The sequence below is a fragment of the Eucalyptus grandis genome, chromosome 2, assembly GCF_016545825.1.
Source record: "Eucalyptus grandis isolate ANBG69807.140 chromosome 2, ASM1654582v1, whole genome shotgun sequence".
NCBI lineage: Eukaryota > Viridiplantae > Streptophyta > Magnoliopsida > Myrtales > Myrtaceae > Eucalyptus > Eucalyptus grandis.
In genome coordinates, this window is record NC_052613.1 from 50,782,978 (window position 1) to 50,806,585 (window position 23,608).

Below are 23,608 nucleotides of genomic sequence, written 5' to 3' on the forward strand. Positions count from 1 at the left end.
TGGGGGCTCGAGAGGGTTATATAGAGGAGAAAACCAAAGCGATTTGGGTGGGGGGGGGGGTTGCGGTCAAAATGGGGTTCGAAGAAAAAATAAACAAAAAGAAAAAAATTATTAAATATATGTTTATTTAATTTTAATAAAAGTTAGAAATTGTTCTAGTGCAGGGTTCATGTCGGGAAGAGAGAGAGAGAGTGAGAGAGATGCTTGGGAAAGAGAAAGCAAGGAGGGTCAGAATCGGGATTTCACCACCGGGCACATGTGGGGTACGGTCCACCCATCTTGTTTCGACCGTTGGATTCGCCTTTCGTGGGAGATCGCGCTGTGATCGAGCGGCTCGTGGCCAGAGGTCGAGAGCGCATCGGGTGAAATGCGAATGACAAAATTCGTTTCCGGGGGAGATGTACGAGTACCGTGGTCTTTACATCATATGGACCGACCCCGTTTAAACCGTCGATCACGTAAACTCCATATGTTTGACTGCCTAGGTCAACTATAAATCAAGCAATTCTAGCTCGAGTAGATTCTCCATCGGCAGAGTGCTATCGAAATTCACGAGATTTGAATCGAGGGTCTTGGGACGGTCATGGGTCATTTCAAATTAACATCCGAGCAGAGGACCCTGACGCTATTCTCCGACAAATGGAACCTAAGTCATCGCCAACCCATGATCGAATTTAGTCGGTCGCATCCAGATAATGTATCTGACAGCACGCTCCGGCCTTTGTCCTCCCTGCTCCAACTAAGACTCGCGGAATTCAATAGATTAACTCCTCGACCGATGATTAAACATGATGCGCGACGGACGGCCACGATCGTCCCGATGACGGGGTCGAAAGACAGAGAGAGAGAGAGAGAGAAAAGTAGAGGAAAAAGGTGGAGGGGGGGAGGCGTGAGGAAGAATCAAAGATCTAAGAAGATGGAGGCAAAGGGAGGAGGGATCTGGCGTTGGAGATATTGTCCTGTTTTTTAATGACATTGGCATCGGCTGCCACGACGACCGTACAGGTACAGCCACTGCTCTCTCCATTATGGGCGTGTCCGAATCGAACGAGAGACCCTTTTTTTCTTATTTTAATTCGAATTTTGAAATTTCCTCGTTCCTGTGTGCGAAATTGCTAGCAAGTTGTAGCCGAACTGCTCCTCCCTGGACCGAAAAATGAATGATAATAATTATAATAATAACTGACTCGATGCGGTCCAACCTCATTCGTCCATCTCCGCCTTCTTGTCGTACGAGCATTTTGGACGTGGCATTTTCATGGGTCCAGCATAATTAGGGAATTATTCTGTCCTTATTTCGTGTTGACCCCCCCCCATCTGTACAAGAATCTATCTTTCCTCTATGCTTTATTCATGCCCCCTTTCCCTTTACAACGACGAGAAAGCGAATTATGGGCTCAGGCTATATCGACGTTTTGCATCGTTATAATACACCCTAATTTATTGAGCTTATGAATATAACCCCGAAGATTATTAATTTGATTAAGATGGCGAATTGAAGATGTGAAAGTCGTTATTTATTGAAAAAGTGGAGATCGCATATTGTTATGAAGGTATAGAGCTATCTGTGTTTATCATAATAATATTATTTTGCCTTTGCCTTTTGTTATTGTCCGTTCATTTTTAAACAAGCATCATTTTTTTCTCTCTTGTACTCACTAGTGTGTTTGACCTAAATTCCGTGGAGGATTTTTGGAACGAGTTTGAACATATTTCCTACTCTTTGTTGATTAACACATGCTGAGTCTTAGACCCCCCTCCCTCTCTCGTTGATTTTGTTCATGATTTTCTTTTCTTTTTATTTTTATATTTCTTCTCTCTCGATCTACATTTGAGAGCTCTATCCTACCGGTCTAGTTTTAGATCTGAGAGTTTGAAATCTCACAATCCAGTTCTAAGTCTAGGGGCTATCCTCTCTCAATTTAGATCTAAGACTACATTTAGTCATCCATATTTTTTATTAGGATCGGACTGATTGAATATGATAGAATATAAAATCCATAAGATTTTGTTATATCATATCAACTGTGAGTTTTTCATTTAGCTCAATATGCCAATACCCGACCCCTCTGCAATAATTTTTAGATGAATCGTTTCAATTGAAATTATATATTGGTATAGACGCCTATATGAATCACAAATTTTACAAACGAATATGATAAAAATTTCTCATGATACTCTTGTTTGCTTTTTATTTTATTTTATTTTATTCCTCTTTGTTAATTAATTTCTTTTTATTTATTTCTTTCTTCTCCTTCCATGATTCTCTAATAAATTTTTATTAAATAGAAGATTGTATTAATATACTTAAAATACTAAAACACATAAAATATGTAATAAGACATATTTATATGTTGAATTTATATTATTAGATAGAATTAAATTCGAATATGTAAATAAAGATAAGATTAAATTAAAAAACTAAATTTTTATTTTTATTATTTTGAATTTCTTATATTAGAATTCAAATGTTATTTATATTGAAATATAATTTTAATTTATTAATTTAAGAAATTTGTTGTTTGAGAAAAAAAATTCTATTGTGGATATTATAAATCCTATCCACCTTATCCCACATTTCCCATAGGCTAATTTTATCTAGTTTATATCCTTTTTATACCCAACCTTATTTTATCTTGAGCAAGCACTAAATGCAAGATATGATAACTTTTATCATATCTTAAATTTTATCCTAACTGCCAAATGCAGTCTAAGAGTTCAATAGATATGCTTTTAAGGATTCCATATCCCTATCTTATGTCCCTATACAGATCAATTGCCTCTAGCTTTAATGTCAATTGCAAAAACTTTGGAGTTTCACTAAAATGCAAATATTTGCTTTTCCAAATGTTAGATTTGTGTTTGTTCAACATGTTTTGATTGTTTGAAGTGATAGGCCAATGATTATTTTGTTTGATAGATCCATTTTTGTGGAACGAGATCATGCTCCTGCCGTGCTTTGTTAATCCACAATGTTTTATGAATTTGCCCCCCATTTTGTAGTATTATGAGCTTTACTATGCTTCAATAAAAAGCTTATGTAGTTCTTATGTATCATTTTTAGTAATGAATACAATTTTTTTTAGATACAAAAAATAAAATAAAATATGCTAAGTCTAAATTATAATTAGAAAGAGTATGCAACTTCAACCCAAGAATTCCCTTAGAGATAAAATTTGAGCTAAAGAACTGCGTGCGACAATAAATTGATAGATATTAACTTTAGAGAGAGATTGTAAATAAATTCTCTAGACATCGTAGCTTTATTAACATTCATTTAAAATAGAATTCCAGTCATTAAATTTGCTAAAATACTAAAACATTAGAGGATTTCGTTCAAAAAACGATGAATTTGTAAATTTCTCCGATTTGAATACATAAGAAGAGGAAACAACAATTAAGGAAATGTGTATAAAAGCGAGATCATTGATCCACATTAAAAGTATGTTTTTTTTCCTCCTTCATCAATATTACCATTAATACTATACCAATTAAGGTTTTTTCGGATTATTCAAATTTTAGGGTGTATCCAAAGCCATTCGAGAATGGAAGTACCATGAATTGAATTATATTGTATTTGTGAATACTTTACATTTATCTTTTTAATAAGAAAAAGACATGAGCTAGAATTTAAATAGGCGACATAAATGTGGAATGGTACAATATGATGGTACGATTAATTGAATCTCCATTTAATTCGCACACATGTTAGTTCTTCAAAATTTCAAATCGTTATTGGTTGTCAAGTTTACGTGTATAGTAACATGTGCTGAGACATTCTTTATCTGAATTTTAATTAGTAAATAACCAGTGCATGTTATGGTTATTTTTGTGCGTGAGAACATTTATATTACTGACCCTCAAACACCATTTGAGTGTGCACAAATGAGGCCTCATATGACCATGATTCCGAATAATACGAGGTCAATCAAATATATCTTCTTTTGACATGCTGCACTTTATATTAACACTTCGCCTCTATCTATTGAACTTGTTCCCATTTTATATTGGGTACCCAAAACTTTTGTGTGTTTGATGCGATAATAATTAGTTAATGCAGAGATAACATGTAATAGATTTTCCTTTGTTCCCTCAATATTTTAGTGATTAAGGACATGTTTATAGTGCAATTCCGAGTCAAGTCATGAAAAGATTCCTCCTTTCAAAACAAAAAAGCTTGATAACATGTCAAGGCTCAAGGAGACCTAGACCGAAATTGCAGCAGCAAATGTGGTGCCGACAATTGGAGCTGTGCTTTTGTAGTTGGAAAGCAGCACGACACTTTTCATGTTGACATGGAATTTTGACATTGGATGATTTTTTTTTCATATAATTAATCAAATTAGGCCTAAGATTTATTCAATATATATATAATATTCTCCAGCATTGTAAGTAGACTTTAATATAGAATTGCACAAGCCTCCAACCTCGGATTCTATGTAAAAGAAAAAGTTTCGTCAAAAGCTAATTTAATTCACGGGTGTGATCATTCAAAAGCACCAATTAAATAGACCGACGAGAAAAAGTTAAGTGCACATAGGGTAAAGCACACGAGGCAACCCTCGATTGGCAAACTGGGCCAACATGACCAACCAGTCGATTATAGTGAAATTCAGGCATGAAATTCGAGAAACTTCATGACCTAAAGTACTCACATAAATTTCTTTCACCGCATAATTATTTATAAGAAAAATTGCCAAGTTGTCGTGACATAAAAAAATTCTAGGTGTCCTCTAGAAAAATCAAAAGCCTCTCGACAAAAATAGTCAGTTTCTTAGACGGAGTAAATTGATTCCTATGGGAGAATAAGTTGTGTTGTTACCGAAATGTCCATGGATTGGACCAATTGAGCTATTTTTATCCTTTTTTATCTTGCCGTACTTATGAAGAATGACTTAAAAAATCCATAAATTAAATTAAAAAAATAAGGCTTTTGTTTTTGTTTTTTTCCATAAAACAAGGAGGTCCTCGGGAGCAACGAGGAACTAAAGAAGTCGGTCCACGAGCTCCAGCTAAGAAGACAAAATTGAAAACTCGATGCCGCTTTTAATTGCTTAAAAAAGGGTTTTAATTATATATTTTAATTCTATTATATCCGTAAGCTGACACGACTTGCCTGGCTTTAAGGCTTCTAGGCTTTTAAATTAAATTATGAAGTTTTATAATCAAGAGACTAGAGATCTTCTAAATTAGCGTCTTGATTAGTGTTTCTTATTGTCTTGTCTGTGTGGTTTTGAAGAAACCGATGGATGCATCTGCTGACCGAGACCATGAACATAATTTAGCTTTAAATCATTTTAATTAAATTAGATAGTTCATGTGGGTTTGGGATCTATTTCACGTGTACTCTTGGAAAATCAATGCCCTAAAAATTCAAAAAAACTTTATACCACCGCAAGTCACGGGAAGGAAAAAAAAAAAAAGACGCCGTGCACTCGCGAAGATGTGATTTTATTATTATTTTTTGGATTTTTTAATAAAGAATATTTTGGTTCTCATAAATTATGAATTTTTTACATAATCGAGGGAGAAGTACGACCCCCGGCCCCCTCTAGATACTTGGGACATCAAAACGCGTGTGACTGAAAAATTCAATTATTTACAAATTTCCAGGCTCAACAAATGTAGGATTTTCACCTTTTAAATCAAATTTTCAGTTCGCAATTGCATCATACAAATCGTGCCGGGTAAATTTCTCTTATAACGTAGCAACAAAACCACCCAAACACATTAAAAACATTTGGGATGACGATTACATTTTGTAAAATGATCGACACATGCCCTTATAAATCAATTAAAAGCAAGAGAATTTAAAATCCAAATGCCATTCGCAATGATATACATATCTCATAGATAATATGATTGGCCTTAGATCGTATCAATAGGATGACTACCGCATAAAATAATTTTTCCTCATGTGGACCTCCTCGAGAAGGAATCTCAATCAACATCTCCCTTTTTTGCTTTCCTAACACATCAAATTTGGGGTCCAGACCACATTATTGATAAGTACCATCTTCCTTGTGTTTGTGTCTATATATAATTGCTATTGACTTAGCTTTTGAGGGAAAAGAACCATTCGGTTTGTTAAATTATGGCCGTAACAATAATTGACAGAAAAGAAAGAAAGAAACACATAGAACATTTTTCACTAGTTCAATAATTGCCAAGAGCACAAGGTCATGTGGATCATGATTCAAAAGCAAAGACCATTATCTTCAATCATTTGCCAGCAATGTATTCACCTCAACCTTAATTTACACGCGCAAGATAAGATGGAGACATTTCCAACGACAAATCAATCATGAATTTGTCCCGGGTAATGAATAATCCTTGAGACTGAAATAAAGGGAATAGCAAAACTGTCCTGACGATAAACCAATCAAACCCTAATTGGAGAGCTGGGCTAATTAGTCAAATCGAAGATTTAAGACCGCCATGGTCTATTCTTTTAGAGACACTACACAAAAATAGTCGTTTATATTATAGAAAAATAGAAATCAGGCTACATGGGAAAGTCTATTCTATCTATTCATTGCAGGTTGGTCCTGCTTTGCAACGGAAGAAACCAAAGAAGGGTCTGCTTTGAATAATGGAAAAAGGAAACTGGAAAAAGTGAAATGTGGGGTCGGGAACTGTCGATTTCTCTAGTGGTTGGCTTGGCAGGATCACATCATAATTATTTCACATTGGCATTTCAGAAAATAAAAATAACGAAGATATACAAAAGACTTCCTTGATTCCCGTGAATTAAATATTGAATGAATAAACAAAAAAAAAAAAGTAGAGAAAAGAGCATCCAAAGTGACAGTGGACATTACATAAAACGACAACACGCACTGCATCTGCCGAAGTTGCAGGTATTGGATGGATTTTGCCGGATCCTTGATTCATGCCGACTCTCCAATATTATTTCTTTTTTGCTCCTCTTTTCATGTCTTTTTTTTTTTTTGGGAAGATCCTTTTTCTTTTTTGATTTGTCGTGTGGATTCCTGCCTTTTGTTTGACCGCAAAGCTCGAACCTTTGGTGAGAGGTAAGACTTCCCCAACCCACCCATGTTCTAGGTGAGATCAAGATGTACATTATTTGATTTTTATCACAAATAATTAATTTTTAAGTATGCTGAGATTGGTTTACAAAATAAGTACATTATAAGACGAGACAAAATCTTATCGTATTTAAAATTTAAGTAGTGTATTTAATATTCGGATATGTCATATCAAATTTATCTGTTGATTTTAATGTACCTGATATTACAGTTGTTTGTTATCGGTACCCTTTGATGTAACATGCCATCATCAATAAAAGAATTTAGTTGTTGATTGGTCTTTAGATAAACACAAAAGTATCTCTCTCTAGACGCTTCTAAGTGGTTGCCCATCGACTTCGCATTGAAGTCACTTACAAGGCAAATTCATGTGGGAGTTGCTTGATCCTCAAACCAATCTCGAAATGCAATGGTCCTAAGATTTTCCAAGTGGGAGTTGCTCGATCCTCTCAAGTCCTTTTCGGTGAACATGCCGTCTATATCGAAATAAAAGCATTTGAATGTAAGATCTCACGTCAATCTTGATACAAAGTTCTGAACGCTTTGTAAATTATGTAGAACTCTGATTTTGATCGGCTATTCTATATACATGGAGTGAAAAACAAAAACAAGAGAGAATGGAAGAAATAACACGTCTCTCTTGACATCCCCCCTAAAAAATTTACTTTTTAGTAATTCACAGAGTCGTGATTTTTTGGTGAAGATTACTCTTCCAGAAATCACAAAAAACTAGGAAAATTCAATCTAAGCATAAGCAAACTAATAATCCACAAACAGAAGTATTAATAATTCTTTTTCTTTTTTTTTGGGTTGACAGAATATTGAGTGCCGTGAGTGAAAAAGAGCATTAGCTACTTTCATGGAAGAAAGGAAGCTGGGAAAAACAAAGGAACAAAAGAAAGAAGTTGAATACTACCCGGCCACGAAAGAGTTGCACTGCCAATTTTCAAACTTATTAAAAAAAAAGAAAAAGTTAAGAATGACGTTTGATTCTTCCATACTGTTTATACATCACAAAACTTGATCCCATCAGTTTTCTTTGTCATTTAGTTCATGTGTGGCTTGTACGTATCTTAATCCCCATCAAATCGCTTCTAGAATGAGAACTCCTGCTCTTTTTTTCTTGAAAAAAAAAATCCAAAAAATTATTATATAATAGAGATAGAAGCAATTAATTGCATATTATATATCTTGCGGTCCACTCGAATTAAGTAAGATTCACAACAATTTTAAACGTACATGTTCGTCAAATTCTGCTTATAATGTCTCGGATATCGCATGACAGTCCAAGAGAGTTTTCTCCAGCATTATTTATTGTAAAGGTTTATTTGGTAATCGATCAACTCTTGACAATTCATATTCTTTTGTTTCTCAAAATAAAAAGAGAATGTAAACTCATTTGATAACGTTAGCTAATTTTTCTACTCACGAAAATAGATTTATTCCTGAAAATATATTTGGAATAAAATCAGGAAGTAGAAAAAAGTTATTTGTTTCTGCGAACAATTCTAAAAGCAAGCCATTTTCCGTTCTTTTTCTTCTTCTTCCTACTCTAGCCGGTCGCCAAAATCTCATTGTGGTTGGGTGAGGTTGAGCCTTGCCGGTGGCTAGGTGAGGCTCTCCCAAGGCCGGCTAGAGGAGGAAGAAGAGGAGAAGGAAGAAAAAAAATCTCATAAAATTATTCAAAACTAAAAGAATTTCTATGTCACAAAAATATTGAGGTTCGTATCAGATGTATTCTTACTCTTTCTCTATTTCAAAAATGGAAATTTTATACATTTTGCAAATACATTCGAATGCTCAAAGATTCGTCCAATGAACATAATAAAAAAACACTATTTCTTAATAAAAATTATTTTTGGAAATAAAATTATTATCGGACAGAAGATAAGTCATAGCCTCGTTATCACCACCTCAAATATTACATTTATATGGCAAAAGAAAGGTAGGGCCCCCTCCTAGGGTATAACATTTGAAATAATACCCAGAAAAAAGTAAAAATAAAGAAATAGAAAATGAAGGCAGAATATTTTTTTTTCTAGGGCATCGAATCCGAATAACTTTATATGAATTAGTCATGTGCATGCGTGGCCTGAAGAGGAGCATGTGCTCATACCGAATTCTGATGACCAATCCGCGATGCATGTGGAGGGTGGCCATAACTCCTCCTCCTCCTCCTCCTCCACCTTTTTTTCTTCTTTTTTTTTTTTTTTGGGGCCATTAGTGGGTAAAAATATGAAGTGGCATGCACGTGGCCAGTGACGACTCGGTGCACGATGGATTTGGATCCACGCAACACGAATCTTCTCCAGCACATAATTACATGATCTTTTCTGGCATTTCAAAAAGCAACGGGCTCCATTTTGCTACGTTAAGAGCCAATAATTCGAATAATGTTTTGGATATAAATTATTATTGGTAATGAAAATATTTTTATTGATTAATTATATGGAGCGACATTATGTCTTTAGGAGTCCGCTCAATTTGGTTGGTTGAATGATGAGAGGAGGGACAATCATGGCGGCGCCTCAACCACAAGGCACGTGGTCCATTTGGGACATCATGGTTTTTGGTTTTTTGCATGGGGGGAGGGGGCCGTTGAGGGTTGGGTTCGATCATGTTTGGTTGCTGGGGTGGTTTGATGGTGTCGCCATCCCGAGGTGTCGGTTTTTTTGTCCTTGTATCGTGTGTTCGTGGCTCGGCCAATGAGAGGCATTAAAGCTTTCGTGACGCTTTGATTAAGATATGGTTGAGATCTTGGTGCTTTTGATCTGATTTTTTTTTTTTTAACGAGAATCTGGACGTGGAAAGCCAGCTCGGAAGATGAGAGCCTAAAACCCTACTCTGATGTGTGAAAAAGCCAGAAGTGAGGCTGGCTCTGCCCAGGGAAGCTGGATTGTTGATGAAATGGAATGGAATGAAATGAGAAATGCGTTGAAATTAAGTATGGGGTCTAGCTGCGGAATATCGATTTTTATCTCGGCCCTAATGTGATATTTCTAAAAAAATGTTTTAAAGGAAGTTATTTTTGAGGAAAATAAATATATTTCGATTTTAGCAGAGATCTGAGAATGAATAAGAAAATATTTTCAGTGATTTGATAAGGAATATCTCGTTTGGTTTTGAAATTGTTGACAATGATACCAACCACACTAATGTTGACAATTTTCGTAATTAAAAAAATATTTCTTTAATTTTTCTTTTCTTCTTCCTTCACCAGTCATAGGGCCTCGGTGATGGCTAGCAACAAAACACAGGCAAGGGTTGACGTTGTGTGACCGGTGGAGGAAGAAGGAAAAAGGAAAGGAAATCAAATCAAATCAAATCAAATAAAAAATATTACAATATTTTAAAGAATTGGCCTTGATGGACCCAAGCATCGACATTGAGGACTTGAGCACTCTTGATATTATCGGGCTTGACATCTCGGGCACAGGTGTCGGAGTCCTAGATTCAACCTCAATAGACTCAAGCACGGCAGCAAGGGTGTCGAGTGTGACCTAGATGGAACTAGGCTAAGGTGCTAGAGTCCTAGGCTCAACCTCAATGAATCCGAGCCTGAGCACTAAGGACTCAACCCTATTACCAAGGGCTTGAGAATGAGTGTTGAGGTTCCTATTTCCAAGTGCAAAATTTATGATCCAAACGTTGATACCTAGTCATATTTGGAAAAATAATTTGTGAAATTTAAAAAAAGAAATCATTTTTCTAAATTTAAGCTCTAGGAGGAAAACCCTTTACACTGACCCACTTTCCTCAACGATCCAAACACTGGAAAATGAGGAAATTTTTTTTTTTTTTGCATAACAAATTGAGCCTTGGTACGCTAATAGTGTAATGATATAGTTATACGAGCAAGGCTCGAGCATTGACGTGGGTATAGTTCTTAACTTTGATCAATGGATTCGTCCAATTGGTAGATGAGAAAATTCATTTCTTTAGATGAGAATTTCCACTTCCTAACCTCTGGTATAAGAAATACTTTATATTGGTGACTAGGGAAAATCTGACTTAAAAGTTTAAGATAGGTGAATGAAGACCATATATATATATATATATATAAATGGATCGTGTAAACCTCATTATCAAGTGACGTGAAAAAATTTCTACATCTTTTTTTCACATGCTGGACTAGGAATAACACTTAGAACTTGAATAATAGGATAGACACACACATAAAAGGGGCAAAATGCGAAGGTTTTGTGAGATCTAAAGACCTAAACTTTTGGATTAGATTTTTTAAAATGTTATCGAGTTAGGTTCTATCCGTTTTGGGTGTGCGTCTATCCTTGTTAGTCAAATTCCACGTCCTGCTCTTAAACCGACTCGCACGTATCTTGCGTCACTTGATGACAGGATTTATATGCTATTTATATATACATTGTTTTTCTCCATTCAAAAATATAAACTTTCGGGTTTGGCTTTTTAATTGGTGGCATGCCTAATGATTCCACAAAAAAACCTTGCTCGTTTGAAGCCACGATGAACAATAGTTAGCGAAAACCATACTTCCAAGGACAAAGATGGCGTCATAACCCACTAAATGAAGAGCTCATCGTGATGAGAAACCTACAAATGCATATAAATGTTAAACGCACAATTGGGAAATACGAGAGAGAAAGGTTGGGGAGGGGGACATGATAGCAAAAAAAAATTATATCATAGCCTAATGGGAGCGAGATATATTATTTGTTAATAAAACATAGACATAGTATATACTCACCATATATATATATATATATATATACACACCAAGCATTAAGCGCCTAAAGGAGGGACAACGGTCCCGCAAACCCACCCCTTCCACATCGGTTAATTTGATTATAGGATCTTTTTGCGAATCGGAACCTCGAAAGTTACAAAGTAGAAAGGGCGAGAAAAAAGGAAGGATGCTCCACGCATTAAAATGGCGTTTTGATTGATTAGTGGGATGCGTAGGATCACCACGCTTTGCTCCAAAAGGGGCGGCTCGCAGATCTCGCGATTGTCCGCATTTCATGATCTCCGAAGTGACCAGCCAACTAAACTTAGGAAAAAGACGCACCTTGCTTTATCTTGGGCCTTGATTAGGGGCCGAGAAAAAGGAAAGTTATGCCCCATTAGCGAAGCACCGAAGGTGCAAGATATGGTTGTCCAAAATACCCATAATTCCTAATCAAACATCGGAAGCTTAATGCGCCACCTTCTCCAGGCACTTTGCTCCGACCAAAGGCCGAAGAGAAATGGAGGAGAAAAATCAAAAGAGGCTATCATGAGAGTCGTGATGGGATTGGATTCGGTGCGAAGGAATCGACGGGTGGAACCGAAGATTTTTTGTGCGCTTTTGATTCGACAGCTTTGTCTGAGTCGGGCGTCGTTCGTGTATTTTAGTTAGTACTCCAAACGTGCTTTGCTTTTGCCAGGTTTAAATGATGGTGGAGACCACGCACTCGTTTGTATTGCCGTCGCTTTCCGAATTCTGGTGGTGCTGGTGGTGGTGGTTGCTCTGTTTCCATCCCTTCTGTGGAACGACATGCCCCGAAATGTCTCGTGGATCCATTTGAGGTATACGAGGTGGGGGCAAATCGATCATGTTGGCCGAAAGATCTGCTCGGTCCTACTGTCCCTATGAAAAATTCAGCGTATCAAGAGGAATAGAAACAACTTTTCCCAAAGGTCCTTATGGAATATGGAGAAGCATCACGAGACAATGAACTGCATTAATTCGATGCCGGCTTCTTAAATGAAATTCTGTCCGGACTAATTTCAATTTGGCATTGTATTTCAATCGGAACTAAATGTTCATACCCGCGTTGGGCGTAAAACTAGCATCCTTGCACGGGCACCCGACAGTGTGAAGATTGTACTACGCAAAACATCGGGTTTCCTGGATCAACACAGTAGTAGTCCGTGGATGAAGAGTAGGAACATGTGCAGTTACATCACCGATTCGATAAGAGCGAGCAGCTAGAATAAATAGAGAAAGCGAAGATTTGACAAGTCTAATCACCTGACGTGATACCATGAGATTCTCAACTAATACTGCAGCTTCGACCCAAGTACTTTGAATCAAGCAAAGGAAATAGTCAGGTTTGAGAACGACACGCCGAGAAACAAAAGAATAAATATTCAAAGGGCGCACTTACCAGAAATTAAGGATGAATGCCAATCAAATGCCCAGTCGACAGAAAATGCACACCGCAGCACAAAAGACTTCGGAAACAAGAAAAAGGAACGAGCAAGCACTCTCCTACCTCCGTTCACACTGCCTAAAACATCGACACACCCTTTCAAGACTTTAGACCTATTCTAGTCACGTGAGGAAACCACCTGAAACGAGTTCACATATGAATCCTTTCAAACCTAATCAACACCGATGCATCAAATGGTGCAAACTCTCTTTACGCGAATACTTGAGGTAACCCAAGAAGAAGACCAACCGAAGCTATTGGGTAGACAGCAGAAAATCAACACGCTATTTGGAACCACCAACTTCAGGTCAATCTAAATGTTGCGAATCCTTTGGCCAAAGTCTTGCATCAAAGCATTGACGCAATCATAAGCCAACTACCCAAAGAGAAATTTATCAAACTGCTGTTATCAGTTTACAGCACTAGCAATGGCAAGTTAGGCCCAGTAAGAGACAGAGAATGAAAGCCATTTGCCTACATACGACCCACCTACTCTTGCCTTGATCTAAAAAGTAACTACAAGTAAACCATAAAATAAACTCAAGTAAGACAGCCAATTAGCTTTCCAGAGGCATCAGCCCAACAATTTTTAAGCTTGTGTGTAATTGAACTGCTGCAATTTTATTCCTTTCTATTCCCCCTGCCACAATCAAGCACGAGTCACAATTTTGTGTCCCCACTCATCAATTGCAAAGGATACTTACTCCTCAGCCACCTCAAGTTAGCCCCTCACCTTGTCTATCCCTAGTAAAAACCAACAGTACGAGTTACAAACATAGAGCACACAACCAATCTGCTCTGTTGTAAAGATGCAATACAACCCCTCAGGAAAAAATTGCCATAAAATCCAAATTCCTACGGCTCTGACAATCACTCCACACAAGTTTATAATGGATGTTACATACCCTGCAAAAACTTGGTGCTCATTGCTTAAGGTGTTTCCACCAGCACACCACAAGGGCAAGCGCAATATGACTAGGGCAAGGACACAACAGGGACGACAGATACTTCTCAAGTTCATATGAATGCACAAGTGAACTCTGTCACACATACATACAAAGCCAGAGCTTTTCAAGATACATTCAAGAGATTTGCCAACAAACTCATAACAGCGCACACCTCTGAAAAAATAATATTAGGCATGACCAACAGGGTTTATGGAGAAAACTTAAGGCGTTAAGAATCTCTACCTTTAGCTTCTGATTTTATTTTAGGATTTGTGTTTGGAGGGTGTTTTGCCTTTCCCATGTCACCTTTACTGTGTTTTTTATTCTATATAGTGCCGAATACTTGAAACCTCTTAAAATATATGAACATTGACCAATACAATCAGTTAGATATTTTTCATAATCTACATATGCAATTTTTTCTTTCAATTTCAAAATTTAGGGAAGGAAAGCAAAAGGCACTTAGAGAAAGACAGGACAAACTAAACTCAAATAATAAAATTTAAAAATCACAGTTTTTGTGAATATTGAATCCTAAAATATTTCAAAAACAATTGAATTTCAACATTTCAGGTCAATCTAAAATTTGTTAACCTTTTGATTTTAAATACTTCTTTTGGTTCACGCCAAAAACGTTTATACCCAAACCAAACAACCCTAGCACCAGAAACAAACAACCGTGCTTAAATCGGAAAATTCTACCTACTGCTGAGAAAGCCAAAGTATAACATTGATCATCCAATCTTTTCCAATCTCAAAGGAGAACAGTAGGCACTGTCAATGACATGCTCTTCCTGTTTACATATGTATATAAGACAGGGCACTGTCATCCATGTCACGATATTATTAATGTCCATCCCAAGAACTTTGCTGTGCACTCTACTTAAGGGAGCAGCCCCATTTATGTTTATAAATGAGAGTCTAGTCACCATTTGTGTGCATCATAAAAAAATGTGAGTTTTAGCAGGGAAACCTATCCAACATGGTGAGCCTCTGCTCCTGCCAGGATGATGAACATCAATAACATCAGAGGTACATTGTCATGCATACTGCTTAATGGATGCAACAGCCAAAAGTAACTGCCAGTACTGTCAACGCCTAATGTCGGATTCCATAAAACATCTCACCCACAAGTCATTTCTCACACAACTAGACACCTTTCCAGTGGAGATCCATTTACAAATCAATTATCAAATATTGGAAGAGAATGTAGAGAGATTTCCAAAATCAAATCATCAGGATCCATATAGTATTTCACCCCACAAGTCATTTCTCCCACTCTAGGTGACATCTTTCTTGTTGGACTATTATCATTAAACCAATAGCCCCAGTATCACCTCCACTAGTAGTTGACCACAAATACACAATCTCTTATTATTGATACTTTTCAACCAAATTGCAGACGTGCCTGGCATAAAGAAATTTCATTAACTGTTAGCCTGAAACTTGTCCAGTTCAAAAGCATCTTCATCCACGGAGTTTTGAATATTTCTGCAGTCGTTCTTTTCGTCTCACTCATATCAACCCGGACATCTTGACCTAGTACGTGAATGTTGCCCAACTCAGCAAAGGAAGTCTGCTATCATGTTAACATCCTCCACAACTGGATTTCTCAGCAACAATGATAAATTATAATAAATGACATGTTGAAGCTTATTAAAGGTTTTCTGCAATTATCTGATTTTGTGAGATATTGTGGCAAAGAAGTGCCCATTATGACCAATACGCATGCACAAAACACAAAACTAGAAATAGGACAATTAAGTTGTTCCAGATTAAATTCTCAATTAACTCCGCGTAGACAACTAATTATATACAAGATTGTCCGGATTGGGATGAAAATCATAAAATCCTACAATTTCAATTATTGAAGTCCAAAATGTGAATTTCATTTTGCTTTATTCAATTGCATATGCATTAACGTGAAAAAGAGAGAATAAACCCGAAAGTAGTCCAACATAATAGAAGGTCATTACTGGACTTTTGCAGTCTCTACATTCAACTTAAACATAAATAATATCCTGTCATATTGTTCAAAGTTCAAACAAAGCAGTACTTTAAGTGGGCCAATCAAGTTTCACATGGTAATTCGACAAACACCCTGTAACATCACAAGAAAACATGCAAACATCCGCTGATTAATAACCATCCTTTATGGGCACATCCACTGTGACCCTTACCCAAAAAAGAATACACATTCCATGCTGATCATCGCTCTCACTAACTAAGCTAATTTTGGTTGAACGAAGAAGAAAATTGGGCCCACTTTTAAGTGATTTATTTACTGAGTGGTCATACTATCACGACCCTACAATCTGAGTCGCTGTCCTGAAAACTATAACATCCTATAGAAGATGTGAAGAGCCAGTACAAAGATGTTCTCATAGTGCACAGATCATTTTATCAATGAAATAAAGGACAAAATGCTGGAAAAAAAATTCTTTTTCATCAGTCAAATGAATATTACTGCCAACAGAACTCCAGAAACGCTTGCCCCACATCAATATTAAAGCTACATCTGATTAAATTCGAGATTGTCAAGCACAAAGATCCCCTCTCAACGCAACATATTATACTGCTGCACTCGTCTAATTGACTTGAATGATACCCGCTACAGCAGAATTCCACAAAGATATACAGTATAGAAATGAAGAGAAGCAACAAACCAAGATCTGGGAAAAGCTCTACTGATCAGCACAACACTAAAGTCAACAAATGACATGCAAGTGAACCATTAAGAATACCGAATAAACCCACTTTTTAGTGCCTTTTTTTTAAATTAAAGCCAATTCCAAGGACGGCAAAGAATTTGACACTTATGTCTGGTCTGTATCCTGAGAAAATAAAACTCAGAACTTGTTGCAGCTAAAAGATTGCCGACAATTAGATGTTCCAATCTTTACAAGAAAGGAGGAAAATACCGACTCAATGGTGGAAATGAAACTTAATGTATTGAAGATGAAAGTGAAACCATGACCTCCTCTTTTGGGAAAAAAATTTCTATAATTCTTGAAGAAGGAAATCTGAAATTATTCCCCGTTCTTCCCTAGTCCCAATGGGGAAGAGAAATGAAAAGAAAGAGGGGAAAAATACCCGTTAGCAAGAATCCTGTGTTGAAGGAGAAGCCAATCTTGTACAATCCTTGGGAGGGAGGAACTGCTAAAGTACACAAGATGCTAAAATACCCAACTGTTTAGCATCCCATCACAGCACAATTATACACAAAGTTACTCGAACTCTTTCTGGCGAGCATGTTCCAACGCGGAGGGCCTTCACTTGGAACCCATGAATTGATCTCTATGAAAACTTCACCCGGCGTCCTTGGTCCACCAATGACGATAAGACTATCTCCACAAGCCCTGAAGGCAATACCCCAACCATTCATTGAGTCTGCACGTTCAGGTAATCTCCCAACTGTATACCACACCCTCCTTTCCTTATCATACTTTCTCACCTCCATGTCAGCATAATCAGCTGCATACAGCTCATTGTTGACCACTGCAACTAGAGGAGGTGCTTCCGCCGCTGCAGGCACCTCAGCCTCCCTCGCAGCACCTCCCCTCACAGGCGACATATTAGGAATTACGGTCCAAGTTTGTGTCCTTAGATCATACTCCTCCCCACATGTGAGAACTCTTGGCTGACCCGTTTCGCTTCTACCAATACCACCAATGACATAAAACTTGTCATCCATAAACACTCCTGAGCACATCTTTCTGGGCGTGTGCATGTTACTAAGAGGCAACCACCTTTGAGTCTCGGAATTGTACATCTCTGCAGAGTTAAAAATGTTCCCCTGGGAATCACAACCGCCGGCTAATATTGCTATCTCCCCAAGGCTCGCAGACCCAAATAAGCATCTCGGAGCATTCATCCTCATTCCAGAAGTCCATGAATGTGTTAGAAGGCTATATTTGTATATCACATGCGAATTTGTCATATCCTTAGTGAACACAAGAAGCTCTGTACCCACTGCTAAGGATTCCTTATCAGGAAATATGACATATTCGTTGGAGATCATTCTGGGTAAATGCATCCACCGACTGCGAATAGGATCAAAAGCTTCCCATTCGAGTAAATGGCAAGAAAAATAAATCCAGTGCTCAATCACACGATTCTGCTTACGCAATCTATAAAGCTCACCGCTCTTGATCAAATTCCGAAAGCTCGAATTCAACAAGGCTAAGGAACCATAATCAGATCTCGAGCAGCGGATGAGACAGCTGATCGAGTTGTCCCTCCCAATGGCACCTATGAGGGATTCCAAATGCGAATTATCCCCAGCATGACGTTGATCACTGGATTGTTTTCCCGAATCCTGAGCGAGCTGATCTATTTCTTGCAACTCAGAGGCTTCAGAAAGCCTCAATGACTTCCTGCGTGGGTGATCTTCGTTGCTGTCGATATCCCGAGAATGCTTGCTACTCCCGATGTCAATTTCAAGCCGGAAACTCATGCAACCTGGCCAACTGCTTTCTGACTGGCAAGAGTTTGCAAGCACCCTCGGGATCAGACAGGACCGACCTTCCAACATGTCTCTGTTATTCTACTAGGGAGAACCCGAAAATCACTAAAACACTCGCCCTCCGATTTATCAGCCCCGCCGTTCTTTCTTCGTTTCTTTCTCTCTTTTTTTCACCCTTACACCCAGAAAAATGAAGACGCCCTAATCAAAATTGCGACTTGCGAGCACCGAATGTCCCAGCAAAGTCTGTTTACACACAGAAAGCACCTGTGTTAGGGGCCAAAGAAAGAAGAAATTGAAGTCGATACAATTCAATCCAACTAAACTAGTCCTATCGATTTCGCATGGAAAAATTTGAAAAAAGACAGAATCCTCTTCTCCATCGCGATCCTTCGTTAATAAATGCTATGCACCAAAACGCGATTCAATTCAGTAAAAGAGAAACCGGAGAAACAAATCGGACCGGACAGCAGACGAAACGGAATCGCTCGATTCGTTTCGAAAGAATCGGAAGAACCTGCACACGGCAATCCACGCCGGCTCGGAAATTGGATTGAAAAAAAAGGAAATTAGCTGGGGCAGCCCGCCCGGTATTCCGAAGACGAAGCTGCAGATCTATTTCGCTTTGCGCACCACAAAAGGGACGCACGCAGAGATTGAGAAAGACGAAGAAGAAGCCGAAACCCGTAAAAAAAAAAAAAAGAAGAAGAAGAAGAAGAGGAAGAAGCGAAAAAAACTCACGAGAGCAAGAATTAGAGAGCTAGACTAGATCCGCCACTAATCTCTACGAGAAGGAACACAATGCTTCCTCCCTAAACCCCACAAAGAAAGCACAGAAAGAAGAAGAAGAAGAAACGAAACTTTAGAGGGGCATCGGAGGAAGAACACAAACCGAAAAAAAAAAAAAAAGGAGGAGGAGGAGGAGGAGGATTTGGACGAGAGCGAGAGAGAAAAGCGCGGCGAGGGAGAGATAACAGCAAAACGGGAATGGAAGGGAGAACTTACAGGGGATTGGATAAGGAGCGGCGGAGGAAGGTGAAAAGGGAAGCGCAACTTTATTGGGCGGTAATTATAATTATTAAGTTCTTAGGCTCCTCCAAACAATCATCAATCTCCCTCCCTCCCTCTCTCCTTCCCTCCTTCTCTCTCTAGGCAGCTTCCGTTCTTCGCGTTCTCCGACTTCTTCTCCCCTCTCTGCAAATCAGAGCAAAACTTTGGCTTCGCCTCTGGCTGGAGCGAACCGAAGGAGGACCCCCCCTCCCCTCCCTCTCTCTCTCCTCTCTCTTCACTCTCTCTCTCTCTCTCTCTCTCTCTCGCTCGGCTCGCTTTAATATTTTAATCGCGGTCCTAACAATGTATAACCACGACAAAGCCCTCGCAAATCGCCGGATCTTTTTTCCTCTTTTCCTCTCCTTTTTTTCCCCCTGCCTTCCCCACACCGCTTTTCCTTGATATAATAACGAGAAGAAAATAAAATAAAATAACCCGCAATCCGCCAAAATTTACCTCGATTAAGTCCCTTCGGAATAATATCTATAACAAGAAGGAAAAAAAAAAAAAAAAGGAGGAGGAGAAGAAAATCTCTCCCCCCGCCGCCCCCGAAATTTATCCATCATCGTATACGTCATACCTTAAGCATCGTTAAAACCGCAGAGCCTCTCGATCGATCCGATGATGGACGATGCGCTTCTCCGCCCTCTCGAATCGGAAGAAAGCCGCCGTCGCCGTCGAGTGGCTCAGCAAAGCTGGTGGCGGAGAAGAGCGCAGAGTTTGTATGCGCGCGTGTTTGGGGGAAGGAGGCTCTCTGAGGCCAATCGAATTCGGATTTAATAAACGATGCATCTTGGCTCGCCTTTTTCCATTTCGGCCGAATTATTCTCCCCTTTTTTTTTTCAAATTGGATTTTATTTTATTCTGTTATGCTCTGCCTTTTGGTTCTCCTCGGTGATCGTTGACGTGGAGGGTGGGAGAGGAGGATGTGGCGGGGTGGGGTGGTGGTGGCGGCGGCGACGACGGCGGGAGCGGGACCTCTTCCTCTCCTTGTCTTGTTCGGTTTTCCCTCCGTTTTGGCTTCCTGCGGGCGCCGTTTTAGCTGGCCACCGGTGGTAGCCGGTGGTTCGGACACGTGTTGACCGGGTAAAACGAAACTGTCCCTGTCGCGAGGGAAGACCCCGCGCCCGGCTGGGCCGTTCCCAGGGCGCATTTCCCGCCGTTGGATCGTCGACCGGTCCAACGGATCGTGCGGTCGATTGCCGCCCCCCCTCTCTCTCTCTCTCTCTCTCTCTCTATCTGCTTTCTTCGCTTTTTCGCTTTACGGTCAGCGGTCAACGGGCGGAGGGGGTTAACAGGTTCGCATCGGCTTCTTAGGGGGAAATGATTGTGTGCGACGCGGCGTAGGTGAGGGTTTAGTTTGTAGCTGTTGCCGCCCCTTCGGGCCTTTCGGTACTCGTTTGCGTTGCTGTAATGATGCCCGTGTTGACCGGTCAAATCCATATTTCCGTAATTGTTGAACATGAATCCCATGATCGTTTTTGATTTCCCAATCGCCGACTTCGAGTTTTCTTTGATTTTCTTTGCCTAACCCTCCTAGAAAAAGAACAAATGCCACTTTTTTTAAAAGAAATGCTTGTAGAAAAATATATAATGATTTCTATCGTTTTTGTTTCTGATTTGATAAATTTCTAAATATTTCTCATCAATTAAAATGCAAAATATTAGAATAGTAGAAATTTGAAAAACGATCTTAACCAAACATCGGTCATTATAAAAGTTTATTGGAGCAAAGTTTTTGGATGCTCAAATTCAAACCTCGGACGGATATTGTTCTAAATCAAAACAATGACAACTGTAACTTTCATAGCAAATAAAAATGAATAATCAATTATGTCAAAATCTTTGCATTATTTTAAAAGCACTGTACATATCCAATTATGTTAGAAGGAATCGACTTCGAGACATGACCCAACAGAAACAAGATGCTAGACAATCCATGTGGATCAAGCTCATGATCTTCAGCACGTATTGAGCCCATCATCTCGAACATAAGAATCTTACACGCACACGTAAGACATGATCCTTCTCCCTAGAAAATTTATTTAGGATGAGAAAATCTCGAGAGACATGCTTTTGGAGTAGGTGGATGGAGAAAGAGAGAGATCACAATGACAACAGCTTCAATAGTTATCTATTGGCGAAGGAAGAGATTCTACGCAATAATGTAATCTCCCCCTCCCTCCACAATTAGGCTTTGATCTGGCTACGTGGGGATGGCGCGATGTGTACATGTACGTGGTATACTTATCTTAGTCGGAGATGGGGTCGGCCACGATACTTTTCAGCCTATCATCATGGAAAAAACTAATCATATCACCCCACCACCCTATTACCATTTCGTCTCTTTCCATCGCCCACCGTGGGGCCCGCCATCTCTCTCCTTCCGATTTTCCCGTCGAAGCATGTTAGTTGTATGAGCTCTCGCGCATCCGTGTGCGTACGCGTTCGTGTACTCGTCTGCTTCTTTCAATTTGAAGATGTCAATGAAGAGAAAAATTGGTCCGGTCCGTGAGCCACGATCCGCCGCCATCGCCTTGTTGTTTTATGGGTGAAATTTTGTGATATCAATGCTAATCAATCTAAAAACTCAAGTTATTATATGAATGTGTGGTTTAATATCTAAGTATTTCAACGTTCCATCTTACGCATAATCTGAACTTTGGTTTGATACTAGAACATGAAAATATGTGATGGGAGTGGTAAATAGGGCTTGAAAAAAATTTGAATTTGAGACCAACTATTCTAAATATTTGAAATATTAGATAAACGTCTGATTTGATATATAGTTATGCAAACATAATGAGAGCCGCCGTAAATATACCATAAGCTAATGAACTCGAACTGGGTAAGGTCCAAGATCGGGTACGAGCATGAGCTACTTTGAAGATTGATCCATGAATCATATCCTTGCTAGTCTCTTCTTTGCATGAACTAACAAAGAACTTACGACTTCCATAGGCAGACTCCCGAAAGGCCCGGATTTTCAAGCTCTCCTCAAAAGTGAAAAATCATTGCAAAAGCATAAAGTCACGTGCAATTCATGCTCGATCTTTTTGCACTACTTACATAAATTTCGCCGCAGTCCCTCATGTGATTCGACATGAAACAACATAACATAGATTTGGAATGTCAAATAACTTTCTCTCATGTGCGCTTCCAATATCTAGTAAAATCGAAACATTTGACAATCGCATTCGGAAGAAAGGACCACCCTAAAAATAAGAAAATAAGATAAGCAATCCGTTAAAATATTTACCCAATAATTTAATCAGCCAGAAGATCTTCACAAGTGTGGTCAAATTATTTTAATGCCAATTTACAATCACAACCGCGGGCACGCCAGTACGGACGGTCCCCGTGGCGGTTATGGTTCGTGATACGATTACGTGTGCGGATTTCGGTCGTAACCTTTGAATGTTTTTCGACGCGAAGGAGGCTTTACGGCCTGGTCCAAAAAGACGGGGGGGCCACCACCGCCCTCCCGTGCTTCACAGGGGAAGAAAATCGAAACGCCGTTCTCGAGCGAAATCCCGAGAATGCCCTCCGCAACCGCCCCCCCGCCGTAATGGCCGTCCAATTTTCCCCGGTGGAAAAAGACCCGCGCGCCGCGTTCCGTTTCGTGGGGGCGGTGGCGTGCGGGGACCCACCCCCCCCTTCCCCGGGGCGGCCGTCGCTACTGACCGCGTCAACACGTGCGAAGCCCACATCCCCCTTCGATGATCTCAAAAAAGAAAAAGGCATTATATTATATTATATTTTATTATATGGTCTATTCACATTATGGAAACTATAATTTTTTTTCAACGGGGAGGTGAACCGATTAGATTTTGGGGACACGTCGAAATCCGATGGCTGAAAACGACCCCCTATCCTCTCAGTCGCCAATCACCGTGCATCGAATGATAAGGGACCATTTCTCATTTT

General features: G+C 39.1%; 1 protein-coding gene across 6 annotated transcripts; it reads right to left on the reverse strand.

The window, feature by feature from the left end:
• Window positions 1-13,537: 13,537 nt before the first annotated feature.
• LOC104433615 (F-box/kelch-repeat protein SKIP11) lies at window positions 13,538-20,456 on the reverse strand. 6 transcript variants are annotated; one of them, XR_005548298.1, is made up of 3 exons: window positions 19,637-19,904; window positions 17,260-18,877; window positions 13,538-13,963 (listed from the first exon to the last, which is right to left on the reverse strand). XR_005548298.1 is itself a non-coding variant. In XM_010046423.3 (2 exons), the coding sequence occupies exon 2, from the start codon at window positions 18,698-18,700 to the stop codon at window positions 17,360-17,362; it is 1,341 nt and encodes a 446-aa protein (XP_010044725.1). In that variant the 5' UTR covers window positions 18,701-18,877; window positions 20,262-20,456; the 3' UTR covers window positions 16,908-17,359. The 6 variants fall into 6 exon arrangements, 3 of the variants coding, with proteins under 3 accessions (XP_010044725.1, XP_010044723.1, XP_018724664.1); XR_005548300.1 differs by lacking the exon at window positions 13,538-13,963 and adding an exon at window positions 15,258-15,705; XR_005548299.1 differs by lacking the exon at window positions 13,538-13,963 and adding an exon at window positions 15,258-15,769.
• Window positions 20,457-23,608: the final 3,152 nt, after the last annotated feature.